The sequence below is a fragment of the Camelus bactrianus genome, chromosome 27 (genome assembly GCF_048773025.1).
Source record: "Camelus bactrianus isolate YW-2024 breed Bactrian camel chromosome 27, ASM4877302v1, whole genome shotgun sequence".
NCBI lineage: Eukaryota > Metazoa > Chordata > Mammalia > Artiodactyla > Camelidae > Camelus > Camelus bactrianus.
In genome coordinates, this window is record NC_133565.1 from 9605175 (window position 1) to 9618891 (window position 13717).

The 13717-nt window shown below is 59.4% G+C and overlaps 1 protein-coding gene across 1 annotated transcript in view; it reads right to left on the reverse strand.

Moving 5' to 3' along the window:
• Positions 1-13478, reverse strand: part of LOC141575293 (tensin-3-like) — a 61935-nt gene extending 48457 nt beyond the window's left edge. Inside the window, 2 exon segments of the mRNA XM_074354334.1 lie at positions 10102-10231; positions 12029-13478. Coding sequence (XP_074210435.1) covers positions 10102-10231; positions 12029-12223 — 325 coding nt within the window. The 5' untranslated portion in view covers positions 12224-13478.
• Positions 13479-13717: the final 239 nt, after the last annotated feature.

The following is a 13717-nucleotide window of genomic DNA, read 5'->3' on the forward strand; positions in this document are numbered from 1 at the left end:
GACATGCGTGCCTCAGGGGAGCATCTGGACTGAGCACTTGGAGCAAGCACCTGCCGGCATCACCCCTACCACCTTGAAGGTGCCACGTGGACCTGCATGTGTGTTTCCAGGTCATCACTCAGGTCGCTGTTGGGTCATGCAGGAGGGCTGGAGCTGAAGAACAGACAGCCGTTGTCACATCCTGGCTCGACCCCACCCCGCCCCGGGGCCACCACCCTGCGTCTGCCGAGCGTGGGCCGAGAGGTCACAGCTCGTGAACCAGTGTCCTTCTAGCCCTGAGGAAACACCAGCTTAACCTGGCTTTGGAGAGGGACCTGCTAGGGTGGCCAGGAAAATGCAACCAGCACTCAGCCCGGGGGCCAGGCCTCTCTCGTCTCTTCTGCTGAGTGTGAGTCGGGATGACACTCCACTCCCTGAGAACCCCAGGCCCCCCAGAACGGAGGGTCAGACCAGCGCCAGGCCTGGGAGGGCGGGCTGCCAGAGGACAGACCACTGGTCTCACAGCTGGATGGGTGAGGGGTGGGGTCAGTGGGAGTCTGCAATTTCTAGAAACAGATGTCATAGCACAAAGGCTGGGCGTCTACGTCCCTCTCCCTGAATTGGAATGAAAATGGACAGTCACAATGAGTTAAGAGGAGAAAAAAAATAAGCCAAGAATGAGCTGGGTGAAAATGCCTCTGATCTGAGTTAGGGCGGTGCCCACAAGTGCAGGGTCACCAGTCTGACTGGGGCCCCAGGGCAGCCCCAGGCCAAAGACGGCAGGCCCGGGAGCGCCTGCAGGAGACAGGATGGGACAGTCCCTTGGCTGGGGAGCTACGAGGAATCTCATTCTTGTTATTTGCATTAGTAGGAGAAATCTTACAATAAGAGTGAACTCAGGATAAAAACATGAATGCTGCCTGGAGTAAGCAGGGGGCTGAGCGTCCAGACCTGGGTCTCCCTGGACCGCGCAGCCAGGCGGGCACAGGCTGCTATCCCCGGGAGCTCGGGACCCAGCCAGATGCCTCCACGGACTCTTCCCAACTTCCTACCATGCACACAGATCACTGCCCGTAGCAGAAAACGCCCGGTGAATGTCACATCTACAGCAAAGTGTGAACCAAATCAGGGAACCCTCGTGACAGGCCCGCCCAAACTTCCAAAGCTCTCTGTAGGAGCTCACAGGGCCCCAGGGGGGGCGGGGGCTATCGGGGCCTCATCCATGCTTTGCGCCCCCAGGGAGGGGGAGTCGGACTGGGGGGTGAGAGGAGGAAAGGGCCTCCAGCACCCACCGCCCCCGCCCTGCATTCTTGGCCAAAGGAGTCCGACTGACTTTCCCGATGGACAAACGAGATGCCCAATTTCCCCGACAGCCTCGGGTGGGGGGGTCCTGTTCTGCCTTGGCTCTGCTTTCCTGGGCACAACATGAATGTTCAAGCCCCCAAATCTCCCGTTATGATGGAGAAAGATTATTTGTATCCTTCAGTGCAGTTACAAGAATGAGAGGACACGTACGAAGTCCCCAGGTCCTGGGCCCCCAGCCATAACTACTAAAAGCTCCTCCCAGGGTGGACGAGGCCTGGCATGCCCCACCTGCTCTCACCGCCGCCCGGCCCACCCTGCTGCTCCCAGACCACAGCGGGCGCACCTGCCCCAGGGCCTTTGCCCGAGCCGTGCCCTGCCTCCAGAGCGGTCCTGGTGTGCTCCTGAGCCTCCTCGGGATGGGCTTTCCTGACCTTCCTTCCCGCCCACGGGGTGTTGGTCTGTGGCACACCCTGACGTGTGACATCCCACATATTTGTCCAACGTCACCCCCACAGGAGCGTGGGCTCCTGGAGCAAAGTCCCCTTTTCACTCCCCATGGTGTCCCCATCATTAGGGACCAGCCCTGTGCCCGGGGGCACCGAGTCACTGAGAGGCAGAACATTCTAGCGTGTTCTCATGTGGCAAAGCCCCAGGAGCCACTATGGAAAGATGGGCAGCTGCCTCGGCGGGCAAAGGAAGCTAAAACCAGCCCACCCTCCCCGAAGGTCAACGCGCCCATGTCCCCTTCTCCCTGCCGCCCCTGGGCCTCCCCACCGGACATCAGAACAAGCTCTCCCCACGGCGGGTGGCACAGCCCCGCCAGCTGCATTTCCAGGGATGCCACCGCTCCCCACCCTCCTGGCTGGTACTCAAATGCCCCGAAAAAGACTGGAAAGGAGCTGAAGCCCCTCAACGCGAGGTTCCAAGATGTCGAAGGAAATGGACGCTGTGAATGTACGTGCCATGTGAGCCCAGTGTGCCCGCCAAGCAGGCAGAGGGGCCAAGGGTCTGAGGGGCGTCAGGACACTCTGTGCAGCCCCCGGGGGTGTGATGGGGACCAGACAGGCCCAGGCACATGGCGGGTGCCAGCGGGCAGGGGGCACGCCCATCCCACCCGCACCCATGTCCCCCCACTTGAACGTGGCCCACCCACCTCTAACCACACCTACAGGGCACAAGCTGGCCCACCCGGGCTGGGGTCCTGTCTTCTGAAACCCCCGCGTGAGAACTGCAGGGTGAGAGCAATGAGGCCAGAATCACAACCAGGAGCACAACTTATTCGGGGAGCCTGGGGGGGTCCGGGGGGGTACTGCAGAGCCGACTGCCAAGCCCTCCGTGTGAAACGGGACAGGAGACCCACTCCTGCCGTGCGAAGCCCCCCAGAACTCTGGTCAGTCATTAAGGGCACCCTGGTTTACCTGATGGTGGAGTGCCCCTTATACTGTGGCCCAGCTCAGGAAAATTGATGCAGAAGGTTAACTTTCAAACCCCGTTCTGGGGTCCCTGGCATGGCTGGGGCTGGGGCCCTGCCACCACCACCCACCCCAGGGGCTTCCCTCAGGGAAAGGAGGCTCGGGGATGCGAAGCTCTGCTCCAGCTCAGAACTCAGGGGGAGGTGGAAGCCATGGTGTGGGTGTGGGGCCAGGACGCGAATTCTGCAAAGTGGGTTTGTTCACTCCTGCCCCAGGCATCCTTTCAGACATTTGAACGAGTTGTTTGAACACCATGTGTCCAGCTCAGGGGCATGTAGGGTAGTCTGAATTGATCCCCATTCTGCAAATGAGGACCCAGGTCCCCAGTCAGGGAAGTGACATGCCCAAGACCCCAGCTTCTCCACTGCAGACACAGGACGGGAGCCTTTGCCCATCTCAGCTCGGGATGGACCCCTCCCTCCACATCCCCCCTGCCCACCGCCCCCACCACCAGAGCCCCGGCCCTTCCAGGGGAGGCCTGCGTGTTGTCTGGTAATGGTTTCCCTGCAGCCAGAGCCCAGTGCACCATCAAACAGCGTGACAGCTCTGGCCGCTTCTGCTGATGACCCACCAGGGAGGTTCATGTCTGGAAAAGAACCAGTGGATGGTCCTGCCCCAGGAGGGGCTGCAGGACAGACTCCCACCCCCCATCCCATGACTGCTGAAAGGGGGCGATCTCACCAGGAGGGAGAGAGACAACCAGAAAATACGGCAAAACTAAGCAAAGACAATGGGGAAGACAGGAAAAACAAAACAACGAAAATGAAAAAAAATCCCCATTCTAGCTGAACACAGACTGATAAATGTGCACCTGTGCTCACAGGTGTGCACCCACAGGTGTGCTCACAGGTGTGCACCCACGGGTGTGCACCCACAGGTGTGCTCACAGGGGTGTGCTCACAGGTGTGACCACAGGTGTGCTCATTGGTGTGTGCTCACAGGTGTGTGCCCACAGGTGTGCTCACGGGTGTGTGCCCACAGGTGTGTGAAGGGTTGCATCTCAGCTCCACCTCCTTGCATGCACCAGCCACTCAGCCACTAAAAAGGTGCAGAACTGACCTGGAATACGTTCAGCTGCCCAGGCCCCACTTCCCACAAAAAAAATTGATGCAAAACCTGAGGGGTTCATTAAGCTCCCTGTAACCATCCTCTCTTTTACGTATCGAGTCTACGAAGCTTATGTTGTACTTTTGTGACAGGTTCGCTTAAAAAGCAACTTTTCATTTCAAAAGCGCTCACCACAGCCTCCCTGCAAGTCTTCAATGGAGGAAAACAGAAAAATCCTCTCCAGAAAGGTTTACCTGGCACTGGTCACGGCTGCTAGTTAGCTGGGAAAGGAGGCGGACACGGAATATTCAGCAGAGTCCTGACCGTGTGCGAGCGGACCAGCCTGGGATCCGGGAAAGGAGGGCCAGGTGGAGGGGGGCAGGGACACTTCCTGGACTCTGGTGGGTCAGAGGAGGCAGAAAAGGGGAGCAGGACTGCAGGAAGGGGTGCATCCAGGTGAGGCCGCAGGAATCACGCCCATCATCAGAGGAAGAGGGACCGCGGGGAACACCCACTCCTGCGATGTGGCCAACGTCCTGGAGCCAGGCTCTGCTGAAGGATGTGCTAGGATCGCTCTGCTCCCGGGATGGCCTCACCCAACTCCTGAAGCCCTCTCATGAAGCAGGCACCCACAAGCCCATTTCTCAGAGGAGAAAACAGAGTATTCCCTAGAATAAAGTCTCCTGAATAGATCACCTGGAATTCAAGCCTGCCTCCACACCCTCCGCCATCCACGATTTCCTTTTTGAAGACGCTGGAATTCTAAACCTGACCAACCACTTCAGTGTGAAATTAACAGTTTAATTTTGGAAAGGAATTTGCCTGAATGTTTTCTTTGCAGCTCTCTCTCTCACACACACACTCCTCAGAAACCACTTAAGCACGCTGTGTTTTCCTCCCTAAATCCTGAGATGGTGCATGGCCCAGGGACAGCGGTCTGGGCGGTGAGGCCTCTGGGGGATGGTGGCAGGACTGTCCGCCTGCTGGGAGCCCGGGGCGGGCTGCGTGTTTCTGTCTTGACCATGAATGGCCTGCTCCCGGGTTCCCGCACACCGCGCCCACCGTGCCTGGTGGGGGGGCCTGGTAACGGGAAGGCTCTCAGCCCGCCCTGACTCACCACAGCTGGGCTGTTTCTCTGGACACAGACTGCTGACCACTGTGCTCACTTCTGGTCCTACAACACCGCCTCCCGCTCACCCCTGAAATAACTCATGGCCCGGGGCCACCTGGCTAAACCCAGGCAGCAGCAAGACATGCCCATATTGGACACCATGAGCCCCGCGGAGGGTCCTCCCAGGGAAAGAGTGCGAGATGAGGACACAGATGACACCACCACCTGCACCTGCCCCCAGAGCACTGAGTGGAAGCACCCACATTCCAAAGGCTTCTACTGCGGGCTCCGACCATGGGCAGAGATGGGTGCCGGGAAGGCAGGAGGGGAGGGGAGGTGGCAGACGGGCATCAGGGACTGTGTGGGCGACAGAAGCATTCTGTATCTTAGTTGTAGCGGGGGTTTCAGGAGAGGATGCTGAACTCCTGGAAGTGCATGGAAAACAGAGTGAACTTTGCTGTTTGTGAACCATGCCTCGACTTTAAAAAGGATGATGACTTCAAGACAGAAATGAAACTCACCGTGCCAAGGGCCCACCCTGCCGTGTCCCCCTCCCCACCATCCCTCCACCCTCCCCCTCCCTCCCAGGGCCTTCCTGCCTCCTCTTCCTGGACTCCCTGAGACAGTGCATGCCTCTCTTCCTCGGGGCAGCTTTGTGGTCCCTTTGTGCCCACCTTGTGGAACAGAGCTAGTTTTAACTTTCTCTTCGATGTGATTTATGGGCACATCTTCTGTCCCCTTCTAGACTTTCTGGCAGAGTCCCACCCAGGCATGAGTCCCGATTAAAACTCCTCACAGCTGTGTGGCCTTGGGTGAGTTACTCAACTTCTCTGTGCTTCACTCCCCTAACTGGCAGAGCAGTTGCCTGGTGATGGGGTGTGTGACGAGGGCTGTCCTGGGGTGGCCGTGGCGATTTGGAGAGGCCAAGGCAAAGGGAATAGCAGGGGTGGGCACTATGTGACCCCCATCCTGCGTGTCCCCACACCTGCACTGGTGACCGTTTCCTGCCTGCTCTCCCGCTGGCCCAGAGCCCGGGAACAAAAATGCCTCATGGTGTCCAGGCAATGACTGTTCTTAACTCAGCCTCGTTAGCTGGGATGGATTATGGTGAGGAATTGCTTTTTCATGGAAATGTAAAGAAAAAATGGAATCTTTAAACCCTCTCGGAAAGTTCTCTATGTCACTGATTGTCTCTAGTGACCCAAACTGCCAGGTGTCAACTGTCCTGCACATCTGCACAGGGTGGCCCTCTGGCCCCAGACAGCCCCCTCCAGCTCTCACCAGCTGGGACACCGTTTGAGCCCCATAGTCTGCCATCTCTGCTTCTTCAGGGACTGATGACCCTGAGCGACCCCCGGGCCTTTGCACTGTCCACAGCTTCAACACTCACCAGCCCCTGCTGGACCCGGGGGATCATGGGGCCGTGCCCCGGCCCACAGGGCTCAGGGGGAGGGTGTCAGCCACGCCTTCGCCCCCTCGGTGCACCTGGGAACCCTCAGCCTAGGGGTCAGAGACCGTTTCTCCCAGGCTTGGGGCTTTCAGTGACCAGCTGCAGGACCAGCGACAAACTGCCCACCTTTCAGTTCTGAGAACAGGCCCAGTGGCAGTGGTCCAGCCCTGCAAGGTGCCCAGAAGCAGGCAGGCATCTCAGTGCCCGCAGTCTCATGCACCGAGGGGTCCCGGCCTCTGAGGCGTGGATGGGGTATCACCGACCGGGCAGCTGGAAGGGGTGTGGGCCCAGAGAGGAGGCTGTTCCAGGGGGTGAGTGGCCCTGCACGCCCTCTGACCAGGTGTGGAACTGCAGGTGGCTTTGGAAGTGTCCCGAGATGCCTCCTCCCTCGGAGGGCTGAGGGGCTCGCCTCACAACCACAGGAAACGCCTGGGCTTGGCCGGTGTCCCTCTTAGGGGAGACTCGTCATCTCACCAAGTCACTCACGCTGAGATCTCTCTCTCATTTCTTCCACTTGGACGTTTGCAAGTGTGGTGTTTGTAACCTCTTGGGAAACGAGGTTTGCTTTTATTTTTCTTGCAGCAGGAATCTGCCTCTGTGCTAATTACAGACTCCCCTGCACGTGGACTGAATCAGTTTCTATTCCCAAGAAAATCGAGACCTCTGAAGTGATGGCCACGCCAGGGCCTTTGAGCCTACGATCTTTAGTCCTGTTACAGCAGCAGAGACCGGGAGAGATGCAAAGTGCCTGCTCCTCGAACTTAGAGGCCAAACATGGTGCTGGATGGCCAGGAACCTCCAGACACCTCGACTCCCTTCCTCTGCTAGGGCCAAGTTCCAGAAACCACTCACTGCTCCTGAATGGCCAGCTCACACCCTGAGACCCCTGGCCTGCCAGGGGGCGGATGGAAAGTGCTCCCTCCCTTGTAAAAGTTTCCTAAAATCAAAGCAGGCTGGAAGTGCCTTGAGAAACCCAGACTAGAAAAACTAGGGCGAGAGTGGGGTTTTCCAGCCAGAAAGGGGGGGGTGGCGCCACCAGCATCACAGATTCCTGGCACCCTGGCTGGGGACACGGGCTGGAGGGCTGCTGGGGTTCACAGCGGGGCTGGGGCAGGTGTGTCCCCACCCCAGTGACCACGCCCGGACAGCCCACACAAACGGAACGCTGGCAGGGCCGCTCCCATGGGCGCCTGTCCTGCCCACCCAACACCCACGCTCGGGCCTCCCGTCAACAGCACACCTAACTGAGCAAACACACCGAGCCATGGCCGGCCGGGGACATGGGGGTGCCCGGGGCTGACTCAGCAGCCAGCCAGCCAGCCAGCCAGCCATGGAGCAGCCACAGGCTTCTGGCCATCACTGACCTCCAAGGGCAGAAGAAGCCCCGACGCCCCTGACCTGCAAACTGTCTTCCCTGAGGCCGCCTGACCTCCCCGCTGCCAGGTGAAAACTGCCCTCAGCTCACTGCGTGTCATCAGACGCCCTCTGCCCTCCCGGGGCGCCGTCCTGCCCCTCTGGTCTCAAGGACACAGCCTAGCAGAAGTGTGTGAGCGTGTGCACACACACACACACATGCATACACATGCACACAGGCTCCCTGCTTACCTTCCTTCCAACCAGCCCGGCAGACCGTTCAGCCCACAACTGCTCACCCCTCTTTTCCACAAAGGAAAGCCTTCCAGCCCAGAATACAGCATCCCCAGGGTGGGGGCATGTCCCCCTCCCTCCCAGGGACCTGGCCTCCCTCTCTAGTCTGGGCAGAAGGAGGAAGATCCGCTAAGTGACTGACTTTGGTTCCACCAAAAAAAGCCAGGGCAAAGTAAACAGGAGGGTGGGGCTCCCTGCAATCAGGTGGAGTGCAATCTGAACCCTGGAGGCAGAGGAGGAGGTGGGGCAAGGGCTTCCCTCCAGCATGTCCCTCCCCGAGCGGAGAGGCTGACAGGAGGAGCCAGAGCCAGCCCATCGCTTGACCAACGCAGTTCTAGCCTCACTTGGTTCTTCAGCACGTGAGCCAGGGCATGCCCTGCCCCGGCACCTGCTGGGGCTGTGGTCTGTGCAGCTGAAGGGGCTCCATCCAGCGGCTGACCAGGTGCTCTGAGTCTTTAAATGCACAGAACACACCGAGCAAACATCAGAGCCCCCTCTGATGCCAGAACACGCCGGAACTTCACAGACATCGGCACCCATCAGGGACATGGGGCACAGCCAGCAGGTCAGCACAGCCTGCCCCCCGCCCCTGGAATGGCCATCCCGGCACGCGGCACATTTGCACCACGGAGAAAGCGTCTTTTGCTGTGGGACACACTGCATTTCTTGGGCAGGGTCCACTCCACCTGGTGTTGGGTGGAGGAGACTGAGCAGCCCGCCTCCCCTCCAGGGAACTGGCCCACTTCACAAATAACAGTGCCACTGCGAGTAAAGGAGGGTCGGACTGACCATATCCATTTTCCTCCGAAGAGCTCACATTGGAAGAAACGAGATGGGGGAGGGGCTAGCTCAGCGGTGGAGCGTGTGCTTAGCGTGCACGAGGTCCTGGGTTCAATCCCCAGCACCTCCGTTAAAAAAAGACCCCTAATTACTTCTGCCTCCCAAAAAAACAAAAAGAAAAAGAAACGAGATTAGAAACAGAAATCTGAACGATCGGGTTTGCGGACTGGGGTGCCAGAGCGGGTGGGGTCCCCCGCCTCGTGAAAGACGGAGTCCTCAAAGCTGACCCTTCCATCCCAAGGCTGACAGCCGTGCGGAAAACACCAGCTAAGGTGCCCATGATGAGGAAGGGATGAAATCGCAGCAGGCTGGTCTCTTCTCTCCACTTCCAGCTGTGTCAGAGGGAGCCTGTCCACCTCTCGGCTCGTCTCCCGCCACCTGGGGCTCGGGGCGTGCTTTCCTCCTGCAGCGGGGGCGTCACACACGAGCTGGGATGGCCTCCAGGAGTCCGTGGCAGGGGTGCCAGCGGGCCTCAGGTCTCAGCGGTGCCGCTGCGGACGGCCTCCGGGCGCTCGCGCTGGGAACGCTGCCCTGTCCCCGGGTCCCAGTGGTGGGGCCCGACCATGCAGCCCACGAGGGCAGGTGGTGACAGCTGAGCTCCCCTGCAACGGCGGGGTCTGTGCGGCCGATGGGGGGCTCTGGGTGCCATGCTCCGAAGGGCCTCCGGCCTCCCAATGCTGCACGGGGGGATTCTGTGCCCGGGCCTCTGCAGCTAACCCAGAGCAGACCTGGAGGTTCTCCCGCATGACCCTGCGGACGGGAGGCCTGCGGCACGTGGCGAGTGATCCCCGGTGTGGGGCCCGAAAGCACAGAGAAGGCACCCAGAAATCGCAACCTTATGAGGACTACGGGACAAGAGGCGGAAACTTCACAACGTGGGAGGGAAGACCAGCAGCGGTGGGGGACAGCATGGGGTCAACACGTGCACAGAGCGTCCCGCGGCAGCAGTCACAACAGCCAGACGCGCGAACAACCCCGGCGCCCAGGCGCTGCTGCGCGCGCGGGCTCGCAGCGGGCCTGACTCTGACCTCACAGGCCAGCCTGGGCAGCACCACCCCCACGTCTGCAGCAGTGCGCCCACGGCCGAGAAGGTGCCGGTAGCTTCACTATGCAAGAGTTTTTTCCTTGCTGGATCAATCAGTCTTTTGTGGAACTGGATAACTTAACAATGGGCTAATTTACAGAGGTGGGGAGGGAGGCACAAGGTGGCGGCAGGGGACGTCTGCACACACCTGGTGGGGGGGCCTCACCTTTGCAGGCATTGTCCAGGTCCTCCTTTCCAAACACGAGGCCATAGCCCTGGATGGTGTCCGTGTGGAACTGCAGGCGGAAGACGACGTCGCGGGTGGCCAAGCAGTATCTCTTGTGGTAGCACTTCACCTGGAAACAAGGGTACGCTGTGGACACTGGACCACGGATGACACTGGACCATGGACGAGACTTGACCATGGATAACACCAGACCATGGACAACACTGGGACAACGGACAACAGCCAGATCACAGACAGCACTAGGACCACGGATGACACTGGACCACAGACACTGGACCATGGGTGACACTAGACCACGGGTGACACTCAAGGGGCGCACAGGCAGAGCACTGCAGGAGGGCCCGGGAAGCGCCCCACCCCCGAGTTGGGCTGCTGGCTTCACCGCCCCAGGTGTGGGTCCCTCTGAAGTACGCCGAGCTGTCCCAGCAGGGCAGGAAGCCCGCAGCCCTGCGAACTCGGGTGCACTGCACCTCTAACTCTGAGAGACATCCACAGAATGAAATTCCGTGGCCTCTTTTTCCTAGTTTGACCTGAATTCTCCGTGCTTCACCTAAAGCCTCCCTGTCCTCGGGGAAGAAGATGCTGGTCAGGACCTCCTGTAACGTGCTCGATGCTTCTCTGCAGGTTGTAATTCACACAGAGATGGAGACGCGGGGTGGAGGGGAGGGGAGAGAGGCCTGGCTCTTAAATTCCAGTGCCAGGCTGTCCAGGCATCCTGAGTGGTCATTTGAGACCAGCCTCCAGAAGCACCAGGGATGTGATTTGACCTTGGGCTGTTTGTGGTGGCCCAGGGTCCCGGGGTGCAGCTCAGGCCTCCAGGGTGACTGCACTGACACACAGGGTGGAGGCACCCCTCTAGGCACCTGGTACCACCAGGGGAGGGCGGGCAGGGGAGGAGCCCTGAGCATCACTTCCCACCCCAACCTGGGCGGTGCTGGCCATGGGGAGGGCTGGAAGGCCACAGAGGGGCGGCGTGCTGCAGAGAGGGGACCCCTCTTCCCTCCCACAGCAGGGCAGGGGCTCCTCTCCGCGGGCCCCCAGGGGTCTGCGGCCAGAATCAGCCTGGATTCTGCTCTCAGATGCACAGAATGGAGGGGGCACTCCCTTCACCCCACGTGCCCAGCAGAAGGGGCACCTGGAGGCTTCAGGGCCCTGCCCAGCCATCTGGAACCAGCCAACAAGAATTCTGCAGAAACGTGAAAACTTCAACTTGCTTGCCAACAGCAGATGGCACGCCGGCCACACGTCCTCTGGCCCCTCAGCAGGGTCGGATCAGAGGCTGACTTCTCAGCTTCCTTCCAGAATGTGCTGCCTGCCCCTCACTGCACTGGGGCCCACGTCCTGCACTGACCACTCAGCCGAGGCCCCCACCCCAGTGCTGCAGGGGAGACCCCACAGGACGGTGGTCCCCCACGAGCCTGTGTCCATGGGCTGACGCGACCCACCTGCCCTCTCCCCGTGGTGCCTTGGAAGTTAGGGCAACAGAGTGGATGAGCTGGACAAAAGGAAAGAGGGGTTCAGAGATGCCCCAGTCTGGGCGCTCAAGTCTTTATAAACACTGAGGTGTGGCCCAGTTGCCCAAAACACGGCCTCCAGGCACTGATCTCCCCTAAGCAGGAGGCCCCAGGCCAGGACAGCCCACAGATGGCACCCCGGACCGCCAGCAGTGGGCCAGTGCCCATGGGCAGGTGGATCCCGGGGGACCCGGGGCCGGGCACCTCCCTGGGCCCAAAGAGACTTGGGTGTCTGAAGACGCCTAGTTTTTCCAGGGACAAGAAGGGCTCAGGGGGAGGGAGGGGGAGCCTCCCAAGAACAGCCCCCTCCTGAGACCTGAGCCCCCCCGAAGCCCTCCCACTGTTTCATGGTGGATGGACCTCCCTCCCCACTGCTTAAGGTGGACCCCCACCTGTCCCGCTCCTGGGCACCTCAGGAATGACCCCGGCTGTCTCCCAAAGGCACAGAAGACCACGGGCGTCTCCCTCATTCGAAGTCTGGGCGGCTCTGACCGGAGAGGGGATGGACCCATCCTACAGGAGTCCTGCCGGGGGGCCTCCACAGAGCCGGACTGATCACCATCCATGACGGCCAACCTCGGTGGCATTGGTGACAAGAGACTAGAATCACCCGTCTACGTGCCATGGGAGAACTGCTGAAGATATCAAGTGTTGGTGACATTGCATAAAGATTCGAGCCACCAAGGTCTGCAATTTACCCCTCATCCATCTACATTAGCAGTTTTATTTACCTAGGTCTCCCCAGTGAGTCTCTAGGACATGGCAATCCTTGGCCTTCAGATTTTAGACTATCTGCATTTGAAAGGACACTCACAAGAGCCAGTGCTCAACTTTGCACGAAGGGAAAACAGTGAAACAGTGGGAAAACAGAGGGAAAAACGGATACAGTGAGTGGGGCAACAAAGGCCATCGGCTGTCACAGGCCATCCTCCAAAGCCCACAGCGGAGACACACGGTGTGGGCGGGGTGGGCCTGCGGCTCGGGGAACACCCTTACTTCCTCTGGCGACACGACTTTCTCTGTATTAAAATGACGGCCTTGCGAATTTGTGACAAGGTTCAAATCAGCACCGTGTAGGTACACAGTATGTGAATCCAAACATTCGCTGTATCTGCTGCATTTTATGCACTTGTTACCAACGGCCCTGAGAGAAACATTCTCCAACAATCTGGAGCCTAAAGACTGACACATTTTAATTTTTTTAATTTAAAAAATTAAAAAAAAATTTAAATGACTGATATACTACCAGATCTGCTTAATCCTGAGGTGGCACTGGTGTGTTTTTATTTCACACTTTCCACCTACAGGAGTAAAAGCACCTTGGACCAAGGGGTATTTTCCCCACGTGCAAAATTGAGACCCAGCTCTTGGAATTGTCATTTCAAATGCAAATATTCTAAAATCTGAAGGCCAAGGTTTGATGCGTTCTAGAAATTCCAAACCAGAGGACGCGTTTCCCGGAGCACCTGCCTCAGGGTCAGAGGTCGGCCCTCTGGGGTCCCAGTCCCTGCCCCTCCCCTGGCCAGCCTGGTCAGTGGAGGCCCCTCTTCAGTTCCATCCTCCCTCAGTCATCAAAGCTGCCATGTGCCCCCTCCAGGATGAGGGTCACCTGTTTCCACCCACTTTGCTGGTGGCCCCGGTGGCAGTCTAGATGGCCCCAAGGAACGTGTGTCCTCAAAGACGCAGCCACAGCCACACACCCTAAGGTTTCACAAGCCTGTCGGCTGCCCTGGTGAGTCAGAGTGCCTGCGTTAGCCAGGGCCAGCGTGCTTTCACTCAGATGGAGGCCACAGTGATGTCAGAGGGTGACAGGGCCCCGCGGCCCAGCGGGGGAGAAAGATGCCTGACAGAGCATACTCACAGGGCGATACACAGACAGACACATGACCGCCTCCGACAACAGCCCCCGTGGGAGAAAGTCCGGGGACCCCGGGCGCGTCCTCTGCCCGGACGTCACCCAAGTGCCCTGAGTAGGAAGCAGGAGCTACGCAGGCTGGTCGCTGGGGCTGGGTCAGGGCCGCCACCACGGTGGCAGGATTCAGCAGCCACGGGGCACCAGCAGAGACAGCAAGACAAGGCAC